Source organism: Eurosta solidaginis, chromosome 2, assembly GCF_040869045.1.
Source record: "Eurosta solidaginis isolate ZX-2024a chromosome 2, ASM4086904v1, whole genome shotgun sequence".
In the NCBI taxonomy this organism is placed as follows: domain Eukaryota; kingdom Metazoa; phylum Arthropoda; class Insecta; order Diptera; family Tephritidae; genus Eurosta; species Eurosta solidaginis.
In genome coordinates, this window is record NC_090320.1 from 46,874,079 (window position 1) to 46,898,700 (window position 24,622).

At 33.3% G+C, this 24,622-nt stretch overlaps 2 protein-coding genes across 17 annotated transcripts in view; one reads left to right on the plus strand and one right to left on the minus strand.

Annotated features, from left to right (window-relative positions):
• LOC137239669 (uncharacterized) overlaps nucleotides 1-18,558 on the plus strand; it is a 148,892-nt gene extending 130,334 nt beyond the window's left edge. For all 14 annotated transcript variants that reach the window (XM_067765230.1, XM_067765232.1, XM_067765227.1 and 11 more), the window contains 2 exons: nucleotides 5,754-11,834; nucleotides 17,517-18,558. In XM_067765230.1, coding sequence (XP_067621331.1) covers nucleotides 5,754-10,801 — 5,048 coding nt within the window. In that variant the 3' untranslated portion in view covers nucleotides 10,802-11,834; nucleotides 17,517-18,558. The remainder of the gene's footprint in view (nucleotides 1-5,753; nucleotides 11,835-17,516) is intronic.
• Drep4 (DNA fragmentation factor-related protein 4) overlaps nucleotides 16,287-24,622 on the minus strand; it is a 33,874-nt gene continuing 25,538 nt past the window's right edge. Inside the window, exons 3-6 of one of the 3 annotated variants that reach the window (XR_010949451.1) lie at nucleotides 23,788-23,911; nucleotides 22,541-23,725; nucleotides 16,461-16,839; nucleotides 16,287-16,386 (exon numbers count right to left, since the gene is read on the minus strand). Coding sequence is in view for 1 of the 3 variants with exons in the window: in XM_067765234.1 (XP_067621335.1) it covers nucleotides 22,689-23,725; nucleotides 23,788-23,911 (1,161 nt within the window). In the remaining 2 variants the exon portion in view is untranslated. Of the gene's footprint in view, nucleotides 16,390-16,460; nucleotides 16,840-18,202; nucleotides 23,726-23,787; nucleotides 23,912-24,622 lie in introns of those variants that run through there. The other 2 variants (XR_010949450.1, XM_067765234.1) reach the window with 2 other exon arrangements.

A 24,622-nucleotide genomic window follows, 5' to 3' on the forward strand; every position in this document is an offset into this window, starting at 1 on the left:
ATAAATAAATTAGCGGTACCCGACAGAAGATGTTCTGGGTCACCCTGGCCCACATTTTGCTCGATATCTTGAAAACGCTTTCACATATACAACGAAGGGCTACTCCCTTTTAAAACCCTCATTAATACTTTTAATTTGATACCCATATCGTACAAACACATTTTAGAGTCACCCCTGGTCCACCCTTATTGCGATATCTCGAAAAGGCGTCCACCTATAGAACTAAGGCCCACTACGTTTTAAATAATCATTAACACCTTTCATTTGATACACATGTCATACAAACACATTCCAGGGTTACCCTAGGTTCATTTTGCTAAATGGTGATTTTCCCTTATTTTGTCTCCAAAGCTCTCAGCTGAGTATGTAATGTTCGGTTACACCCGAACTTAGCTTTCCTTACTTGTTTTTATTATAAAAGCCAAAAAACCGGAGGAAAAGTATCCAGTAGACCAAACCCAAACAAAAAGGACAATTTTGGATTAAAATGAACCAAGATAGCAATCATGAATAAATGTCGAAGTTATACAGGCCAATTCTGTATTATTTTTCCCCTAGAGTTTAGCAATATCTCCGTAAATTTTTATATTAGAGTGGGGAAAATCTCGCCCAGAAAATTTATTGAGAACTATCTTTCACGTATTATGATTTTCTGAGCATGCCTTTTGAGGTTTCTTATTTGGCTACTTGTCCGAAAAAAACATTTTTGATCGTTCAGAAGGAAGTATAATTATGAAAACAGCAAAAAACAAAAAAAAACAATTTTGTATACCGCGTATTTCGGAACACCCCTTATTTTTCACGGTGTATAGAGTGCGGAGAGCATATGCCTGCGCTAAAATCTGTGTAAGAGCTTTTAGAAGGTTCACTCATGCGCTAGCAAATGGGTGTCTTTGATATAAAAGAGGATGGGTTCTCTCCTTAAAAGTATTCCAAGTCATGTATTAAAGCACTAAAAATAGTTGAAACGATTATGGGCTTAAACAGATACAATACGTCGCTTACTTTACGGACAAGGAAGGAATCGACAGCTGAGTTGCTTGTGCTTTAATGTTTAATGTCACATAGGCAACGTATTGGTGAACCCACACGTCATACTTTGCCAGTTTTCTACTTTTGAAGTACGTCAGCCACGTCACATATATTGCACTTTCCTTTTTGGTGTTCATAGTACGCGCCTTTTAAAAATTGGTGTCTAAAGTTAAGGAATTGTATTCAATGGCAATTTGTTATTATTTTGGTAATGTAATCTACAATTTTATTACTAAATAAAAGTTTGTCGTGAGTTGTTATATGTCTCACTTTACGCCACGTACGTGTTGTCAGTGGAAAATTACGGACGTTGTGACGGATTGTATCTGCTGAGTGCATAATACCAACTAATCTTTTTTTGCTGAAATAAGATATGATGCAATGAGTCTAAACAAATCAAGCTTTATCTGTTGATTCTAAAAAAACCGCCATCACATTTACATTAAAAACCCATTTTTATGTACATACATACATATGTCATACACTCCAAAATGTTAAATGCACTTTTTTGGGGATCAAAACTAATTTTACTAAATTTTTATTCTTCGAATTTTATATACTTTTTTTTATTATTTTTTTAGTTTATGAGGAATTTCACCTTTATGTTTGCAATATAATATTTTATTTAAATAATATTTAAAAATTAACCTCCTTATTCATCAAAAATAAAGTTAGTTTATAAAACTCTTATAATTGGAAATTTTTATGGAAGTGTCAGTTTAAAAAGCTTTATAGCCCTTTTCTATTTTTTATAAATAAAGGGGTCAGCGAAAAAGTTTTAACAATAGGAAATTAAACATTAGCGGGGTTCCCACTGGCTTGTTAATTCATTAGTCTGTAATTTGTTGTGCTAAAACTTGTCGAAAATTAAAAAAAGCAACCTACTGCAGACCAACGAATGAACGAGACAGTTCAATATCGCTATTGCATTATAAAGCAATGACACAATTTTAATTTTAATTTTTAATAAATTTTGAGGGCAATCCAATGCGCGATTTAATTATTTTCTTAGCGTTGCATGTATGATCATTTAAAAATTAACAGTAACTTTTTTGAGAAAAAAGCTTTAAAAGCTGTAAATAATTGTTAGTTTGACAAATTTCTCCAAGAAACATGACGTAATTTTTGTTAGAAATTTTAATTTCACATACCTAGATCTATAGAAAGATTAGTTGAAAATCAAGAATTTTGAAGAGGAAGAATCCTTACTGCTGTCGATGAATGAAGTCGAATCAAGAACACTGTGCAGCACCTAGCTGGGTATTGGAACAAAACAATTGGGAAAAGAAATTGGAACACAAACAAACGGTTTCATATTCCACTTGTGTAAGTTCGCCTTCAAAACATAGGTAGGATCTTTGAAATTCGAAATTGGTAACTTGGTTTTTTTTGTGATGTGTAAACATCTTAGTCCACAAATGGACGCCCCTTTCCAGAATACAAGCGTAAGCGTAGTGTAGGCGTAGTTTGCGGTATTGATATGATGTATGGAGGAAGTTATCGGCAAGTTATTTATGTGTGAAGTTATCGATTTATTATAGAGAAGTGATCGATACTTATAAAAAAGTTATCGATTTTTTATTGGAGGATTAACAATTTGTTATAGGCGTTTTATCGAATTGTAATCAAAAACTTATTTAAAAATTATTGATTTGCTATCAAAAATGTATCTATTTGATATCGAAAAGTTATCGATACTTTATCGCAGTGTTACTAATTTGTTACCGGCATGTTGTCATGATTTGAACAACTTCACTATAAAATCAATGACACACCTCTAGCCGGTCTAAACAAAGCTGCTAAGGAACCAATAAGAAGCCGATGACTCGGCAATAGCAAAGCAACCACAAACCGATTACTAGACGAAAATAATTCGCAGTCGGTAATAACCCGATAATAAAAAAATTACTTATAAGTGTCGGTTGTCGCAGATAGGAAGCGACGAAGCTTTCTTTTAAAGCGCGAAACTATTTGTTTCCGGTAAAGTTGCCTCTGTTGTGGCCAACTACTAGGAACACGATATCTAATGCAAAGTATAGATACGGCACTTCAAGTATCGGGTACCCGTTGGTGTAGAAAACAAACTCGATACTCTCAGTATTGCTACTAAATTTATAATTCAAATGAGTAGTATAAGAGTTGCACCTTAAAAAAGACAAGATCCAAATGGAAGGTTGGAGTTTACTCCCAAATTCTCAGTTGGAGATACCAAAGAGAATAAGTCAAAATAAGGACCACCAGTATGCTACGAGTCGCGAGTAACTCGCTGGAAAGCAAGAAATGTATGCCCAATGAGGGAGGTTCGGTTAATTGGCTCCTATTTATTCATGCGATGTAGTAACCTTGCGCAATTGTGACTTTTGGAAATAGAATCGATTATTTAATCAAACACAATCGCTAAAATAAACAAAAATATGCCACGAAAGTTTGGAGATACTTTCTGAGATTTGTATCGAGATTGGAGGGCCTGCCAGCCACTGTTAAACGACCAGTTTATAATTTCCGCGGGAGTGGATTATATAGTATATTAGTTATACTGAATAGCAAATCGCCTAAAAGTTGATTCTTACCGAAAAAAGTTAATGAGTGACTAGAGACTGCTTACTGTTCGAGATAAACAAACACAAAGAGCCGTCTAGTTGATGAGTTCTTTCTTTATGTATTTCCGCCAAATTCGATACGATACTGGGGTCGAAATACCCGATGTCAAAAAGTATCGTCACAAAAGTACGGAGTGTAAAATATCGGTACCCAATGAGAAAACTATCGGTATTTGGTATGGTAAAGTATCGTATCGGAATTCGTGTTCCTATCAACTCCTGGAAGAACTTCAGTTAACTTAAAAAGAGTACACTTGTATGCTTACACTTCGAACTTCACCGAGTACTTGGTACTTATGCTTGTTGGTAAATATGTTATCTTTATCTCTTCTTATTTGAAATGCACTTTTTACTTTGTAAGGTTATATGACAGGTAGTAACAAATTCAGAAATAATATATGGCTCTAAATATTTGGGAAAATCTGACTCTAGATACAGCATAACACCTGTTATGTAAACGTGCAAGGTTAAACCTTTGTACCACGGGGAAAAACGCGAATAACGCCCATATTACTGCTTTTTTAATTTTCGTTACAATTAGCTTTAAAATAATTACGAAAAGTCCAACTTCAAACTTCGAAAGACCAATATCTACGTTTTAGAGGCTAACTTCGACGCTCTATATTAAAAAAAATCATAAAAATAACTTGTTCAATTATTCAAAAAAAAAAAAAAAAATTGGATATTATTCTCTCTGCAGAAAGTACAGAAAACATAGGTAGTCTTTCCATAATTCTTTTTAACAGTTTTCTACACACAGTAACAAAATAAATTTATGAAAAACATTCTTCTGTTTCGGCATTTTCTATACCCAAACCAAATTTTCAATGAATAAAAAAGCAATTGTTTGTTCGCGGCAGATTTTTAAACGTTGAGTGTATATAATATACTATGTATATAAGGGGGACTCGCCTTGTCTCGCAAGGTGCACGAATTGTATATATCATATGCAATACTACGAGGTGCTCTCGTGGAGTTATGGAGAGCATCAGTAGCGACCGTCAAAATGTTGACATAGAGAATAACAAAACGCCACGAAATATCACCAAAACTAATTGCTTAAGTTTTTCGTGAGCGAAATGAGAGGAATCACAGGTTGCATTTTCATTTCATAAAATTCATAGCACGAAAATATATATAGGTTTGAGCATCATATAAATTGTACAGATTGCATAAAATCTGTGCATCTATGCAGTCCGTGCACTATTTGCAATACAAAGTGAATCCCCTTATTTTGTATTTAACTTTTAGCTCTTTCTTTAGTCAGTTCGAAATGTTATTAATTGCATGACTGCTGCATTGTGTGAGTGTTGTATATTAGATCTAGGAAACGTAAAATATTTTCTTCATTTCCTACGCTTTGTAGACTGACACGGAGTAAAATCATAATAAAATCTAAAAAATATTTGCATTTACTTAATGACGTACTTGATCGCTCTTCAGATCTAGGCGTGCATTTTATAAATAAAAATTTAGATGTGTTTTTTTACATGTATATACATATGCACTTAAACTTTACATGGACTGCTAAGGGCATAACTTTATATACACTTATGAAATTATTGCGCATAAAATTAGTACGAAAAGGTGTGTGTATTCACTATTCCCCACTTTAAATTTTGGTATGCTTTATACACTATGACCTATAAGGTTTGTGTCTCCACTATCTCTCCATAGACTACTACTATGTGAACTTCTGCATGGGCGTTTTTTATTAATTGCAAATGTAGATGTACATATATACATGTTGAAAAAACGCGGCTTTTATTTTAGTATTTATCATTTAATTATATAAATAAGCAAATGCAAATTCTCACAATCTACAAGTCTAGTCTGGGGGCCAGCTACCATTTAGAGCTCTAAACACGACAAAAGTTCGAAGCTTTGATACTAATGGCCAACACAAAAAATGGTAGCTTGCTCCCGGACTATTATGCCACCTAATTGGTTATTATAAACTTTTATTATTACAGTGAAAATTAAAACATTTGTTCACACATTCTTTAAGCATTAATTTCTTTAATTATACTATTTTTTATTTCTTCTTTCTATTTCTTTTCATACCACTTTGCATAAAAATTGACATACAAAAAAAACAAAAAAAAAAAATTATTAAAAAAGTCGAATTGGCAAACTCAGACTGTGTTGAATTGAACGAAAATCCATTGAACGCTAACAAAAATCAAAACAAAAAAATTGATAATAAAAATTTAAAAATAAATACGATTGAAGAAAACACTTACGAAGCTAACAATACATCAGCCACTCCAAATCCGCCTAGCACAACATCATCTTCCTCATCCATTTCATCACTTAACTCTGGTTCTTGTACTCATTCCATGCCCAAACATCCATATCCCGCATATGCGTATCCTTACCCCTATCCCTGGTATCCACCGCCACCACCACCACATATGCCGCCTACTAATGTTGGTGAAACATATCCACCAGGCTGGCCATATACTTATAATATACCACTAACAACACCCAGCGAACAAAACTGCAATACCGGCACACATCCCACATATCCTCCACACTATCCATATTATTACCCATTTTATACACCACCACCGCCACACCCCCAACCGTATACACAAACACCAGCGACATCGCCATATATGCATCCTTTCATACCTCCACAGACTCCAAATGAGTTTGACACTCAAAATTCAACGGCATACCCCACTTATGTGACGCCACCATATCCACACCCTTATCCGGTAGCGCCTAGCTTAAGCCAAAGTACACCATCTAGTCCCGCCAGAAGCGTATTACCCGATATCATTGTTACACCCAGCACCGATGATATGCCTTCAAAAGTAATACTAAAACATCATATTAAAGTGGAGAAACCTGATTCGCCAAAGCGTAATGAACACGTGGATATCGAAGAGGTCGCAAACTCTGAAGATGAAGCTAAAAGCAAGAGTACGAAACGCGAAAAACGTGAGGGCTCCATATTTGATAGTTTGACAAAACGTCTCGAGGATATATCCAAAGTGGTTGACAACAATCTCAACTTAGGCAAGGATATTGAGAAGAATTATGCTGGTGAGCGTGACAAAGATTTCGGCGAAAAGTCGCCAACGGACAATGCTTCGCCAGTACCTGTGCCGGTTGTCACCTTAGCTTCAGAGACCGAAATGAGCTCCGGCTCAGATAGCGCTAGCGATGAAGAAGACGATTCTGATGTTACGCCAAAATGTGTGGAGACCAAAGGTTTGCAGACAATAAAATCTGTTACAAACATAGGAATATACAAACATCAAAAGTGTCAAAAAGTTGATGTAGAAGATGAAGACGACGTTACGACAGCTGATGGCGAAAGCGATATCTTCGATGAGGAAGACAATGAAGAAGTCGTTGAGGAACTCGAGTTGGATGAATACATCGAAGAGAACGATGATATAGACCGTGATAGTTTGAGTGTTATCTATGAAGATGAGAGTGCGGAAGAACGCAGTAGCGATAAGCAGAACACCATTATACGCCGTGAAGGCTGTGCGTTAAGCGATGCTACAACTGTTGAAAAAGAGAACGATTTAGAGCAAGAAATTGGAGAAAATGAGCATAATGACAATGCAGCCGAAGAGGATTCGGTAACAGTACGTTTGCCGCTAAGGTTCTCCTTCAACGATAAGAATGTTGCAACTGTAGAGGTAGGCAAGTCACAAATTGAGGAAAGGAGACACAGTATCTCATCGGATGGAAGACGAAACTCGTTTTTGATAACGAGTGTAGAAATGGACTCCGATGAAGATGTCATTCCACAAGAGAACACCGATGATCGTACTACAAGTTCGATCTTGGTGGAACCCCCATCATACAACCACTACTTATCTAAACACAAATGCGAAGAATACGTGTCAACATCATTTTCATTGAATATGCGCAACAAATTTCTTGGCGAAACAATGGAACATGGTGTTACCAATAATATAGCAAAAATTAAGGATCAGCCTACAAAGGAAACCAAGAAGATTGACGTGAAAGAATTTGAGCCGCGAAAGAATATAAAAAATAATAAATCAGAGATCTGCAAAAATGGATCGAAAGAGAGCGCCAAGGAAACAGTCACACAAGTTGTTCCATCTGATGATTTGGATTTCTTTGCCACGTTGCGTGCAACCAAGTTGCAAGCGCAGAAGATGATGGAACAATCGGCAAGCTATTGGGGTAAGCCCACTGAAAAGAAAGATACTGAAGCAACAAAAGGATATAAGGAAACTTGCGCTGCGGACACAGTTAAGAAAGAAAAAGAGGAAGAAACACAAATAGACGATATTTGGGCTGATCGCGATGATGATGACCTACCGAAACCTGTACCAAAATTAAAACTGCCAGCAGCTCTAAGTGATGCCAAAGCTAATTTCTGGTCAACATTTGAGGCAGCAACAAAGAAAACGTCTAATAAGGTTGAAGAAACGCAAGCAGAAGAGATCAAAGCTGAGAACAAGTCCGATGCCACAGTGGCTGAAAACGAGGATGACGAAGTAGACTTTTGGGCAGAAATTGAGAAATCCACGCAAATTAAAAAGTCTGCCCCGGAAAAGAAAAAATTAAAAGTCGCGCTAGCCCGAGAATCGAAAGACGAAGTAATCTATCGGCCAATAGCAATGCAGTCACAAGAGCAATCATTGTCCACAGCGCTACAGGCTGAGATATACACGCCTGTGAGGGAAGAACGAGAAGTTGCAGAGTCAGGCGAAAGTGAGGAAGATGACACTGATGATGAAGTGGCAGAATGTGGGCAAAAACTCGATGTAGAGGAAGGAGAAGAAGTAGAGGATGAAGAGGAAGGAGAGGAGGAGGAGGCAGAAGAAGAGGATGAGGAGAAAGAAGAAGAAGAAGAACAGGAGGAAGAAGAAGAAGAAGACTTTTGGGCTTCAGTTGAAAAAGCCAAAGCTTCATTGTTTGCTGCGAAGCCAATCACTGCAGCAAGAAACCAACATAATGACATAGTCGAACCCGTTGAGGAAGAAGTTGACTTTTGGGCGTCAGTTGAAAAAGCCAAAACTTTATCGACTGCTGTGAAGCTAATCGCTGCAGCACCAAGCCAACCAATTAACATAGCCAAGCCCGTCGAGGAAGAAGCTAAATTTAGGGCTGCCATTGAAACACAGAAAAAAGCCACAGAGAACATTGAAAATTACTACGATCCCACACAGTACCCTGCAGAACCACGCGAAGTTGATACCGACGAAGAATTCGACTTCTGGACTGAAATTCAAGCTAAAAATAATGATGAAGATGATGTTAGCTTTTCTAACTCTGCATCTTTCTGGGCTGACCGTGATCGCGAAGACTCGCGTGACGTGAGTTCATATGAAAAATATGCACCCAAAACATATGCAGCTACTTTGCCCGATGAGCCAACTTTAGATGTGGGACTATGGGCATCATTAGAAGCAGCGAAGGGTGTAGAGCCTGAATATGTTGATCCAGATAATAAGGCGATAATGAACAACGAGGACGAAAGCGAAAGCGATGAAGATGATGATTGTACGATTGAAAATTGGGACAACGCCTCTTTACACGAACCAATTGTAGCAAATGTGTGGGAACCAACAATTGAGAACAATGAGTTGAGTAAACCATACCAAGACCTAGAGCAATGGATACATAATAGAAATGATGATGATGACACGCACCACTCGGCAGTTCAAACAACTTCAAGCATTGACAAAACAGAAAACGTAAAAGATGCTAACCTGAAACGAAACAATTATCGTAAAGCAATGGCTTTCTTTAGTACATCAATTGATGAGCATAAGCAAGGAAAATGTGATTCGCAAGTCTATTCAAATCGCTGCTCTAACAGAAACTCGCTCATTGAGGCTGATGGTGTGCAAGTTGAGGAAAAGGAGAGCATTGAAAATGCTGTTAACTTTACAAACACCGTTACACAAGGCGCAGTGCGTGGTAAGAGCGTTGGAGTTGAGCGCGCTAACAGGGAAGTAAGCACGCTCAGAGGTAAAAGTGTAGGCGCTAGAGAAGCGAGCGTAGACCGTGAAGCAACACCGAACAATAGCGAACAGGGATTGCCTGAAGTTTTTGTCGAACCAATGGTGGATAGGAAGGGCTTATCGAATGGCTTGCCAGATTTGGGTCTCAAAGAAAAAGATACGAAAATCTCAGTGCGTGATAGAATATCAGCTTTCGAAAGTGGTAACGTGGAAGCGCCAACAAAATCAAGCAAACTGGACACAACTACACAACTCTCGGTCGATAGTTGTACAGTGAAAAGCACGCTGTCACGAAATAGTTCACAACGTTCTGAATCCGAAATGGAAGAAGATGATTCTGGTGTTAACGATATGAACAAGCCACTCTCATCCACTGACACTGAATCGGAAAGCTTCCCAGAGTTGCGTAAAATGAGCAGCTACCAACGTGCCTCCACACATTCTAGACTCTTCAAATTATTACAAGAGGAGGATAATGAAACACTCGAGGAGCAACAGTTGAGTCAAGCGCTAGCCGATGAGTTTGCCAACAAACCCAGTCGACGCAAAATTGTGCACAATGTTTCAATTACACGCCGTCAAAACCCAAATGCAATCATAGAAGCTGAAACATTAACACAACGCCGCGAACGTCTCTCTTTACCACTATGTAAAAATACCAGCATAGATGCCGACAATCCCTCAACACCCAATAGTCCAGCATCACCCATAATGGGACAACCATCCAATATCAGGGGTGTTAGCGATAAACTTGTCAATGAATTGGTGCAAAGTTTGCTGCTCAGGCGTGACAGCACACGCCTGCGTCAATTGCCCATGGAAAAGCTGCAGGCAGCTGCTAAACGTGTACTCGAAGAAGAGCTGGACTCGCTGGAGAATACATCAGTGGAAACCACACCTGCACCCACTCCAAATGATATTAAAACAGATAAGAGCTATGCAGACTACTATGATACGTGGTCGAAAGCGAATGGTGGTAAAGTGGATGGTATGCCGCCGAAAGCGCAACGTCCGCTACAAGATATATCACGACGTACTGGCTGGTCGGTGCGCTGTCCACGTGTACTCAGTTCTAAAACGATAAATCGCGATTTAGCACGCGTCACCGAATCGCCAGAGATCTGCACAAGTAGAAGTAGTAAGAGTCCTGATTGCTATGCGCAATCACGCGAGGGCTCCGTGGGGCGTTGGCGTAAAGTTTAGTGTAGGCCAGGGTAGGACATGTGGTGGCGGCATATAATTTGGGGGAAGGGCATCGAGCCGTCTAAATGGGGGTGAACTACATATATCTATATATGTATAAGAAAATTATAAATTTAACATTTAGTTTTTAAGCGGATATAACGGTAATGAAAATTTTAAATATGGTGGAAACTGTAAAAAATCTTTAGAGAAATAGTTTGAAGTGCAAAGCACGAAATACCGTTGATAACGGTAAAGATGATCTGTTACGACAGCTGAGCTGTAAGCGATAATTCATATTAAATGCGTTAATATATTTATTTTTTGAAGGATGAAAGCAGCAACTCGCACTTGCCAAATAATGATACACTGCCGTTTGCTTTTAAAATAAAATAAAAATTAATTAAAATAAAAAAAAATCATAGAAAAGAATTATTAAGCTTTTAGTTTGAAAAAAAGGAAGATATTTAAAAATAATAAGAATTTATAGCTCATTTTTTATATAAAATCCTCAAATGAATTTATCAGCTAAATTTTTGCATGTTGACGTTCTATTCATTTCCTTTCCAACAACTACACAAACATATAAAAACATAGAGGCAATAAAATAATAAAAATAAACTGTATAAATTCTAAAATAAAATAAATAAGCATTATATTGGAAAAAACTTAAAAAAATATCACTAAACAACAAAAAAAAGTACCATACGCCGCAAGAAAAAAAAAATGTAACTAAAAAAAAATTGCTCATTCGTTCCTTCGATCGTTCGTTACCTCATAATGTATTAATTTATATGGAAATATGTATAGCATATAAATAAAAATCGTTGTATCGACCAAACCAATCAGCCAAGCAATCAACCTCCTCAGCCAACTTTTAATAATAAATATACGAGTAGGTCAGTCATTCGAAAACAGACAGATATTCTACACAAAAACAAAACGTATTCAAAACAAAAATCATCATATTTTATAAATTTATCACAATACGTTAATAATAAAATGTCTTCATCAACGAAACAAAGTACTTATCAAGCTCATTCAAAATTCTAAGGTATCTAAAAAAGAAAAAGAAATTAATTTCAATTTTTGTTTTGTTTCCTATGATTTGCGCAAACGCTAGCTTTTTTCATGTGCTAATATCATATTTTCCGAGATAAAAGTCTACATACCACATTTTATGTAAAATTTTTATATTTTTAATTGGAGAAAAGCTCATGCTTTTATACAAATTCAAATATCTGTATATCTACTACCGGCGATCATGGCTAGGAGTGCAACGTAAACAAATTAGGCCTGATTACATTCACGACGGCGGCTACGAAGCGACATATGTAAAATTATTTTTACACATGTTCTTATGAGTGTTGTTATTTTTGGCGCGACAGAGCAGCACGACAATCAATCGCGAAAGCCGTTGTAGCCAGATTAAACTTAATTATATTTCTGGGAAGCGACAATGAGCGCGTCATTTATGATTTGTCAATAAAAACTAAAATATATAAGTAAATAAATAGCTAATAAGAGCTAAGATCATTCTTTTGGGCGTTTTTTAAACATAATTAATATTTGTTTCTAAATTTTTCGCTATTGTTTGCTGTAATTACATTGGTGGATGCCGCTTTCAAAGTAATCAGGAACCAATGCTTAGCTACGGTTGTCGTCAAGCTTTGCTTTATTATTGTTGTGGTCTGTAGACGCCGTGTTCACCTACAATCATACTAGTGTAGAAACCAGTGCTCTGTCACTCTGTCACGTTGTTGGTTGTGTAATGCTTCTCTGAGTGCAATTGCTGCCTTTCTCTTTCTAAACCAGTAGTGCACAAAGCCAACAGAGTTTTGAACACAAGCGTAATATTTTCTTAGTAGTATGTCTGTTTAAGGAGAGTGGAGAAAAAAATGTTGCATGGAATTTACGCCTGAGATGTTTACTGCTTGCAGTATAACCGAAATATGATTCACTTTCTGCTCTCCTGTATTTCATGGCCGGGTCGCCATGAAATTTCTCTTGTTAATGAGTTTTCATGCAAAAGGGTTTGCGTTTGCTAATAGAATAGAACTTTAGACTTAGCAGTTGAAACTTATTTCGACTAGCCCACTCACATAAAAAAAATTTCGCCAAGCACTGTTATAAACAATCTCACTACGTAAGAAAACTACTTGCTAACATATTTTCTCTCTTATTATTGGTTAAAATGCGGTTTTTAACTGTGAAAAATGTTAGAAAAGTACTAACGAGTGGGAAAAATAATTACACTTGCAAAATATGAAAGGACTCTGAGCCAAAACATATGTCAAATTCTTCTTCTTATGCTTTGCTTGCATCAAAAGTTGGTTTTTTCATGTCAGATGGCGCTGGTGCTTTTTGTCGCTCTGCATGCATCACACTTATCTGTCAGTGCATGATGCTGCGCCAAAAAACTTATGTGACGGTGCTTTTAGTCGCTGTGCTCACACGACATGTGGGTGACCGCCGAATAATTTTCCGAAGCTCTGGAGGAGATCACTGTTCTAAACTCACACTAAGTTCATACATTTTATATGTGAATAGCAAAGTGTACCTTTAGGCGCTCTCGACAAAACTGTTCCGATGACACCTCTTATATACCATTAATTTCTTAACCATGACACACGTTTTAAGTTTATATATTATATAGTAATGTTTCTATATAATATAATCTTATCCAGTTCTGAACTACATATATACCAAGAGCAAGTCTCTTGCAGTCTCTGGGAAGGTTTTTAGAAAATATTACAAACAGCATCTTAATGAGGCTCGAGTTATTAATTTTCTTCTTTCTAAAGGCCCTGTCCATACGTTGCTTTTGTAATACATTCGCCACTAATTTGGTAGCAGAGATTCATGAAGTATTTCTTTTGTAAGTGCTATATTTCCCGATACAAAAATAAATATAATAATCGAGTTAAGCTTAGTTCAAGATTTGAATGGAACTTAGCGGAGCCTGTTAAAAGAAAATAAAACTTTGTTTCATTTGGGTTTGTTCTTTTTGTCACCAGAGATCGCCAGAGTTAGTCCAAATGGTATGCCTTTTATTTCTTGAGTGCTATTTAGAGCTACTTTAACAGTTTGGAAAAACTATACTACATATTTATATTGGAGATCATTGCTTAATAAGAAGAAGAGGAATCAAGCAAGCATTAAAAACTAAGCAAGGATTTAAAATAAGAACGAATAGAAATCCTGTAATATGTAATTATTATTTGTAAAGTTGTGGAATTTCTTTCGGAAAAGGCTAGCTTTGCAGCTTCAGCTCAGTCATTTCTTTAGTTATACATGTTTTTAAAAATAAAAATATTTGCGATAAATAACGAAAGATATTTTAAATAAAGCTGTGAAAGCAAAATTCAATTGGATTTTTATATAAATCTAATAAGAAGAACGTTATTTTCAATTAATATACTGGTTGGTTAGACTTTTAAAATTTGTAATTAATCAAAAAATGTTTTTTAAAAAACTTAAATTTTTATTTTTTTGTTTTAATTTCTGTATCAAAAAAATATTTATACTATTACTCAAAACATTTTACTAATTCAAATAATTAACATAATTAAATAAAATTGGCATTTATTATTTTCAAATGAAGGTTTGTATTTTATTAAAATATTATTAGTTAGCTAACTACGTTGTTATTAACAGAAAGTATATGTGAAGCTTGAAAAAATTGGCACAAATTTTGAAATAAAATTTTTCTTCATGTCTTTTTTTATCGCAAATATTTTTTTTATTGCCACGAGACCTTTAACCTTGCTTTTCTTAAAAAAAAACCTATAATAAAAACATATTACCTATTCATATATTGTTTGTTGTATGGTGAGTAAAACTCCACCTTTGGCTTATGAGAGTGTTGAAAGCAAATAAGCTGAACGAAGCTTTAAAAAAAAATATCTCACCAAAACTCCGACGAAACGAATGAAGGGTTTTTTTCTTATAACTGAATGTAAATACATAATACAAATATATATTATTAAAATAAAAAATAAAACACTGTTATATTTAACATAATCGCATTAAACACACATTCGTTCGTTTTTCTTTTTAAATGTTTTTGAACTTTTTCCATCTAAACCCGATTAACTTTTCTAAACTCCTAACTTTTTTTAAATTCTATTTTACTTTTAACATATCTAATATATATTTATATAAAACAATATATACTATATATTCCTTTCGTTCTAAACTATGAATGGCTTTTATATTTGGTTTTGTATACAAACAAATATTTGTAATTCTTAAGTACGAGATATTTTTATATACATACATAATTGCAAAAAAGGTGAAGTTTTCTCACATACGAAATTAATGTATAATGGGAGTTCAAAATTTTGTGTATTTGATGTTGAAACGTTGCTATAGAAAATGAAAGCTACGGATCGTGCACAACTTTTTTAATTTTGAAATTTTTTCTTAGCATATTTTTTTTTTTTTTTGTTTTGACAGTTGTTGATTTGCTATTCAAAACTGAAATAATAAACTACGATTTTTTATGTTGCGTATTTGTCATGACGGGCATGCATGGCCATGTATTTTCTTAGTGTATTGTAAAAAATATGCTACACAAGTTTGCAATGCAATGATGCTAATCATTTGCACAAAATGCTGAACTCCTTTAAATACATTTTTTTACAAAATTTGTTTATGATTTTTTTTTTTTTGCTAATTTTTATGTCTGATTTAAAATTTTTATTTTGCTCAAAATTGGCTGAATCATATCTCTTGTAAATGTTGCAATGTGAAAATAAGAAGTGAGCTATATTAAAACTGGTATACAATATATAATTGTCAAAAAATTAATTGCATTGTACCCTACATACAAGAAGATACACATGAACGCTATAGGATGTCTTTTTGTCACGAGAGGCAAACTATATAACGAAGTATTGCCAGACTGCTCAGAGCGATGTCATTAATCAGCAGCCTAACCTCGAGTGGACAGTCCTTGAGCGCTTAGCATTTAAATTAAATATTGGAACCCTTGAATGTTAGTGCGCAAGAAACTATTTTCTTGATGACAGTATCCTCGACTTAGACGGCACTGTAGTGATCAGATAGCCCACAACTTTCCTCTTTAGCTTGAAAGACTACTTCAAAGAACTTACCAATCAAGTACTCCAGATAATCTTCCTTTAACGGTGTGGAGAGCAATCATTCCACGATTTCTTTTTAACTTTCATTAAACTTCTAATTGTTAATAATCATCCGTTGGACTTTAATCAGTTTTACTTGTAGTAGGTATGCGCTGACAAATCCTAGGGCTTTGCTCCCGTATAACAATATCACTGGATTGCCATTCAGATTTTCCATGACTACTGAAAAGCAGAGATCAAGTTATCATACCACGATGTCCTCTATGCATTCCACTTCTGACTTTTATACTCACCCGTTGTGGGCTGTCCAGTATTTTTATAGTCTGTAATCGAATTGCCTATCATCTTCACATTCATAAAACTTCTTTATCTTAATTAATCATCCGTTGGGCTCAATTCCGTTGTTTTTTTTTTTTTTTTTTTGTAGTATGTACTGAAAAATCCTTCGGTGTTGCGCTCGGATAAGTGTATCGATTAATCACCATTCAGACTTTTTCAAGCCTACTGAAAAGCAGAGACAAAGTTATCATATCACTATATTCTCTGTGCATTCCACTTCTGAATTTTATACTCACCCACTGTGTGCTGTCCAGTGTTTTTATAGCACGTCGTTGTATTGCCTAGTGTGCTGCTCCAGACTAATACTCGCTTGATTACCATTCAGTCCTTAACGCTGAGCAATGCGCCGAATCTGTCATAATCCACAACAAACGATATACTTTATTATATCATCAGCAGCAGTGGTATTACTCAAGTCGATGGTGATCGGAATTCTGGTAGCTTCATGGTCAATAGCATGTCCCCGCCAGATCTAGAACTATTTAGTGCTGTACAAGATCGCGGGGACTAAACAAAAACTTCTCATTGATAATGTTTTGAGAAGTACATACTTATAAGCCAAAAATAGGCGGACTCTGTATTCAAGTTTTTGAGGAAGTCATTTATTTTCACAAGCTAGAGTAAAAAGAAAATGATGAAATAAGTTAAAAAAACTATATAAACGTACTAAATTTTATAAACCTGGATAATGAAAAAAATTGACATATCTAAATAAAATGTCACTAGAGAATGGCCAACATTTCATTTTTAAGGCCGAACCTAACTTTAACCAATTCAAGCTGACGGTTATTCGAACATTCTGCAGAATACTTGATAAGTAACTGACACTGATATAAGATTTTTATCAGAAAACATTTAAAAATATAGCAAGAGCTCGCTTATTTTCGACCTAAGTCGTTCCAAAATTTTGTTTCGCGAGCATTATTGAAGCCTCACTGAAAATTCGAATTTTTTGTCGTTATCTGAATAACTCCATTGCAATCTTCTTCTATAATTGTATGTTTTACCAAATAAAAATTACAGTACCAATTACATTTGAATTCGGTTCTTGTGGCTTTTACTACCCACGACTGTTCTTACATAAAATATACCTTTTTCACGATTCTAAGCTTCCGCTTGCAAAAATGAAAAGTAGAAAGCAATCGTCCACACCATTAATCATGCTGTTTTCTTTATCGCTCCATTTTTCGTTTTTTATTTTTATGTAAAAAAAAGCTTTTTATGTTTTTAGTTTAAATAAAAGATTTATAATTCAAAGTACTAATTTCTTCTTTTTTTCTTTCTCATTACAGGGCCTGGACAATCAGATCTATAATTATTTCTCATTTTAATAGAAATTGGTTATAGATCCTTGTTTAAATGATAATACTTATTGTCCAACATTAGTGCAAAAAAGAGGTACTAAACGACATAAAATACTTTGGAGTTCAACGACATAAAATACATGGATCAGAGTACTTATAAATTTTAGGGACTTAAAAACAATTTAAAAAAAAATGTAGAATTTAAGCAAACGCGAAATTATTTCAAACGCTGAGAGGGGAAATATTTTAATGAGATTTAAGTTTGATTGCAACAACTACAAAAACTAATATTGTTTAACAACTAAAAAAGGCAGGTTCATGAAGGAAACGAAACTTTATCGAATGCTTTGAGAAGCGTTAAACAACTAATTTTAAAACGAATAAATATCGACTTGCAATAAAAAAAAAATTTATTAAACTATTTTATGAGCTCGAGTCCTTATCCAAATAAAAACGCAGTATAAATATTTTATATTTGTATTTTTATTTTGTAAATAAATTTTTTAATACGAAATAAAAATACAAATATAAAATATTTATACTGCGTTTTTATTTGGATAAGGCCTCGAGCTCATAAAATAGTTTAATAAATTTTAAAGATTAAAGGCCAATAATAATTAAAAAAGAAAATTAAGAGAAAATTGCGCTAACAGATTTATGTTCTCAACTCAATATTATTTTTAATATTTTTCTTTCATTTTCTTTAAGTTACATACTTCATTAGATTCATGGTTTTTTTTTCATAAATTTATTGTGGCATGTGTCAAAATTTGTTAAACTTATATATTGATTATAACTTAGAAACTGTTTTAATAATCATTACAAGCAAAAAAAAAATTATTTGCAATAATTCAACAACACAATTTATGCGTGTTTATAAATATATAAATTTTGTTATGAAACAATTATTGTCGTATCTAATATTTTGCAAAATTATACATTTTTGAAACAAAATAATTTCATTAGTGTTGTAATATTTTTATTAATGCAATATATTTCATGAAATAAACAAAAATAAAATGAACAAAAATTATTGTTTTTTTTTTCAAAAAGTGGGGTTAGGTAGAGCGATATAAATAGAAAATAAAAAAACAATCGCCAATAGCAAAGAAGGATGCGCTACCTTCCAAGATTATTCCCTCACTTGAAATCCGTGTGAGAAAATGACTAAACAGAACTTTACTAAAAAGCTAATTTAGTTCAGTTTCGTTGGAGCTATCTATAAAAGCAGTTATATAGGTTAGGTTAGGTGGTAGCTGCCCTGATAAGGATAGCTCACTTAGACAGCACGAAGGTCCGTTGTGATACCACATACACCAAAAATAATATATAACTTTTAAAACTATCTAAGTTGGATTTTTCTGAACTAACGTAACAAAATTTGCGCCGAACCTTATTATAGTATTATCTATATAATAATTCAATTAGTAATTTTTTGACTATCGTAAGTACTAATCGAAACACAATTTTAATGAGAAATATTAAATTTTTTTATTGTTAACTGTAGATTACAACGTATTGTATATTCAACGTATTGTATATTTAATGTTAGGTTATGTTGAGTAGCAATCACAAAGATGCAGTTTTTAACTTAATTAAGTAATAATGAAAACCTAACTATAATTATCAAAATAAGTTGCTTATTATACATTTCGAAGGCAATCCATAATAATAATAACAATCTTTAAATACTTGTTTAGATTTATTCACTAAATTTGAAAATTTTCCAAAACAAAATTTTTCATAAATATATTTTAAACATCTCGGTTATGGTGATCGAAACCAGTTTAAAAACCTTTTAATAGATGAAACTTGTGTATAAGGTATAATATTTTTATTGAAGAAACCAATTGTGTAGTGATGCGTAATTTTTAAAATTTTAGGTTAAGTTGAGGAAAATTCTTTTGCCAAACGTGTAAAAAAAACAGAAGAAAACATGATGAAACAATACTTAACGCATTGTTCTAAATTGTTGTTGCGCATTCGCGCAATAATATTGATGTCATTGTGGTCAATTAAGTCAAAACTTCAAATTTTAGGTTAGGTTGAATCAAAAATTGTGTGTAGAAATTTGAAGTAAGTTTGAATAAAGTAGAAGGTTTTTACATTAAACGAAAATTAATAATTTTGGATGTAAATAATATTGATGTCGTTGTTGTCGATTAAGTCAAAACTTCAAATTTAGTGCAGGTGTAATCAAATGTTTTTGTTTCTGACATTATTTTAGTATATACTTAGTATTCTTAATTATTAATTTTGATCTCTTTGAACTTTGATTATAGTTTTTTTATTTCGCCAGTTCCAGCCTGATAACGCTAAAAAACGCAATAACTTTAAAAACTTAATTTTTTACTACTTTTGCCGTATAAAACATAATATTAACAGCATTACTAGATACTTTAAGTATAATTTTAAAGAGTATAAATTGCACTACTTGCTAAAATACAACAACAAGAATGCGTACAGTGGCGGCCAACAAGCTTTTTAATAAATAACAAAAAATACGAGTTAGCTTAATATGGATGGCTCAGTTCAAGATTGTGCAATCCCGGCAGCCATTTCGAAAACGATTAACTCCCCAAACTTAAAAAAACTCTATATAGCAGAACATTTTCAACTAATTAAAAATAAAAAATTACTTCAACATTTTCATAATTTCACATGTTATTTATTTATTTTTTGTTGTTGATTTTATAGCATTGAAAAATATGTACATGTCTAATTTCTTGACCACCACTGGATCTACATATACATCCATATGCATTATATAGATTTATTAGTATAAAATTTGGTAAACAGGATTATAAAACTGCTAATTAGTTAATATATGGTTCTAAGCAATTGGCTATGGTTCGATATTGTGTCTAAGAGGAAAACTCAGACATTAGGGTGGGGCGAAATAAAAAAATATTTTTTGTAAAAGCATAAAAAAAGTATCTGTTCTCATCTGAGCATACAAAATTTTACAATTTGAACAAAAAACGGTAAGTGCCACTTATATTGTGTAAATTAAAACAATAATAATTAAGAATTTTTTTTTAATTCAGAATATTTATGTTTGTTTGTTTAATTTATACTTAATATTTTAAGAATTCATGAGCTAAACACCGGCTTATAATAATTGAATTTCAATTATTATGTTTGTTAAAGAAAAACTGAAAAGAAAGGAACATTTAGTGGCGTATTGCGATGATAACATTTCGAAAACCGCAACGTAATCATCATAGGCAATTTTGTAATGTTTCAGTTTCTCTTAAACAAACATAATAATTGAATATTCAATTATTATAAGCCGCTGTTAAGCTCAAGACTTCTTAATATATTAAGTATTCAGAATATTTAAAACATTATAAAATTTCAAATCATTCTACTTCGAATTTTTTTTCTAAGGTTAAATTAAAATTTATTTTAGTAAAATATGTAGTTTTGGTTGTCACGTAGACACTTTTTCTGTGCAAAGTATAAATTTAAAAAAAATTCAACTTTCAAGAAATGAAAAGTCTTGAAATATAAGTAAAAAATCACAAATCTTTTTTGATATTATTTCATGCTAACCGGTGAATTACATAATCGCTTTAAAAATTAATAATATATCCACATTTTTTATCAAAGATCGGAGCATGAAAAAATTTACAACTTGAATAAAAAAGCTGTAAGAATCTAATGGTATTAGGAGAAATTAAAAAAAAAAATAATAATTTTGAAAAATTTAAATTTTTTTTAATTCAGAGTTTTTAAAACACTAAAAAAATTCCAAATAATCTATTTTGAAATTTTCTTTTTTATTATCAAAATTTACTTTGAAGACTAAGGATATATTGAAATTAATTTTAATAAAAATTTATAGTCTTGGTTGTCTCGTAGACACTTTTTCGTATAAACAAACAAAATTTTTAAATTCAAATCTCAAAAAATCGAAAGTTTTGAAAACATGAAAAAAGTTAAAAAACACAATTCTATTTTGATTTTTTTCATGCTTAACCCTGACGTTATAAAATTACTTTAAAAAATAATTATAATTTAAATTTTTTTATCAAGGATTTGAGCATAAAAAATTTACAACTTGAAAAACAAAACGGTAACTGACACTTGTTTTGTGTAAATTAGGAATTTTTGAAAGATTATTAAAAATTAATAGTTTTGAAAAAATTTCAAATAAAATATTTTTAATGTTTTAAAAATTCTGAATTCGAAACAGACAAAATCGCTAGGCGGTTAAGCGCCAATTAATAACGATGATGGAATTTTTAAAAAATTTTCTAATTTTTCCCAAAAGAAAACTGTTTTTTTTTTTTTTTTAATCTATTAAGGTATTTTTCTGGAAACGAACATTTTATTTTTTTTTTTAATTTCTAATTATATTTTTTTTTTTCTAAAAAATAAACGAACCTGAAAGTTTGTACCCTCAATTATTATAATAATATTTTATTTCGCCCCACTCTTATTATAACTCTAATTTGGATCGACATAATTTTTATATATTTCTTTTAACCTATTTCTCTATTTATTTCTCTACTACAATAATTGTGTGAGACACCTACTATGTATATTTTATATGGTTAATATTGTTTATTATATTTAAAATATTCAGCTTTTTGTACCACTATATTTATTGATCATTTAATAAAAACTCATCCTATCCGAGTTGCCAAAGTAGCTTGATATTTCTCAGAACTTGATGCCAAAAATTCGCTACCAAGTAAGATTGATGTTTCACTCGGACGCGGATGATTCAGTATAATATATTTGTACATTATAATATTGTATATATGCATATTAGTATAGTAATATATATGGATTGCTAATATTTTTATTGTTTTAATTTTCTCATTAGTTTGGCTTAAGCCGTAAAGCTTTTACATGCAAACATAATTTACGATTAATAGCTATCAACAGAACTGATATTTAAGTTGCGCAACAGTGTTGTAGAAATATAAGTGAAAGCTAGCTTAATATGAAATTGTGTAGAATGCGAAGAATTAATGTACTGCTTAAATTTTATTCAAGCTTACCCATTAGGCGGATTAACAATAAATCCTTTGAATCAGACTTCCACTTTTATAGACATGAGACTTTGATAGTGAGCCCGTTCTTAAGTCATACATTGAACTCAAAAGATCTAAGAATACATTATTCATACCCAACGCATTTCATAAACTTTTAAATTTCTCTCTCCTCCAACGCATCCACTACATCCTCATGCACATCCATCAATTCTTGTAAAATTTTATATTCATGACATTGTGCGCACACCAAACGTCCATTGGATTTATTAGTACGCTGCGTTTTCTCATGACAAACAATATGTACTAGTTTTAAATTTTTCAAAGAAAATATTTCCAAAAAGTATTCCAATACTGATACGCCAATAACACGTTTATTATGTACCACACATTTACTTTGCGTTTGCTCAACTAATTGACGTATGTTTTCCAGTAAGGATGGTAATATGGAACGTGATAATTCAATTTGATGATCCAAATTCCATACTTGAAAGAGAATTAAATTCTCACGTGACGCATATGGATTGATTGTATGTTTTAATGTACAAGAATTGCCTGTATCTGAATAGTTACCCTGACAATAGAAATTGCCCAAATCATTGCATAGCGAAACAGACCATTCATCTAAGATTTTGTGACGTGTTGTATATTCTTTGATGACTTGACGTAAACGTTTATTTGGGCGCAACATTTTAGCATCTGTCTCATCATCCAAGTGTTCTTGTATATTTGCATGCTTTTGCGGATACTTGCGATTGAATATCATTGAAAAGTAATCGCAACCGATTAATAGATAACGAAATTGTTCTAACATAGTATCAATAATGTGGCGTGCTTGCAAATTTTGTCTATATAATTTATTATGAGTGAGATCTTCTTTTGTTTTATAATAATAACCACGCATACGATCTTGTGCGCGACGCATCATTACTTCTTCTTTTGTATATAAACGCTCTTCTTGTCCCTCAAACCATTCGCTATGTTCGATACGTAAACTACACACAGTTTTCTCTTCTTCATTCACTTGTTGTATATTGCTATTGGTGCATGTTGGTTTTGGTAATTTACGCGTCTCATAAACTGTTATCATTTTACGAAATTTTTCAGGATTTTTCTCAATGAATTGATAGACAATATCAGAAATTCGTATAAGTGGGCTACTATTGCGATATTGTTCGAATTCGTAATCAGCATCTGTAATTAAATTATAAGCGGTAATTAGGCAGCAGTTGTGTTTTTTAAATGATTTCCCTTACCTGTAGTTATAATTTTATCGGATTCTGCAGCAATAAAGAGTGTTTGTGGTGCCAAGGTTTGCAAGTAGTCATCATCAGGTACTTCGAAGCCATCACTAGCCAAATATAGTCGTAAGTCTTCAATCTAAAAATATGAATAAATTCGTTTTAAAGACGGGGACAGTTTTTCAGGCATTTTTGTGTGTTTGTAGGGACAGGGGCAGTTTGATGGGCAACGATTAAATTATCCCGCACATAATTGGCAGATTCTAGAATTAAACTCATAATCGTATCTTTGTAATACTTCAAAGAAGATGTGGTGTTCACAGGGGGGTCTGATGATGCCTGTAGAGACTCTATATTGTTTCCACAAGCTATAGCCATTTTATTGCTTGAGCTCCACAATGTCCCCCATAATTTTCATGTTCACTTTACATGGTTTTTGATGCAGTTTGGTTTTCTTGGCCGAATTTTGCTTTAATGGCTGTTGTTGTTGTTGTTGTTGTAGCAGTCCTTCGCCCCACCTAATAGGTGCGACCGATCACAAATTGCCATCAATATGCTCTAACTTCTGCGCTTCCCAAGGCAGTCGGTTCTATGTACCGGAGCGACTCGGGATTTTTCCCGACCAAGGACTGTCATTTCAGTGTGACCCCATCTAATTCGTTTCGTCCCTCCCACAAATTGTCATCCTCCCAGCAGCTCCTTGCAGCAGGACTGCTCCATATTCTCTTACTCCGGGAAGACATCGAATCCAATCCGGGTCCGTCTCCTGACCCCGGTCCTGAGAAATGGTTTTGCTGCATCTGCCGGAAAAGAATCTTTTTAGGACGGTCATACTCTGTTCAGTGTGTCT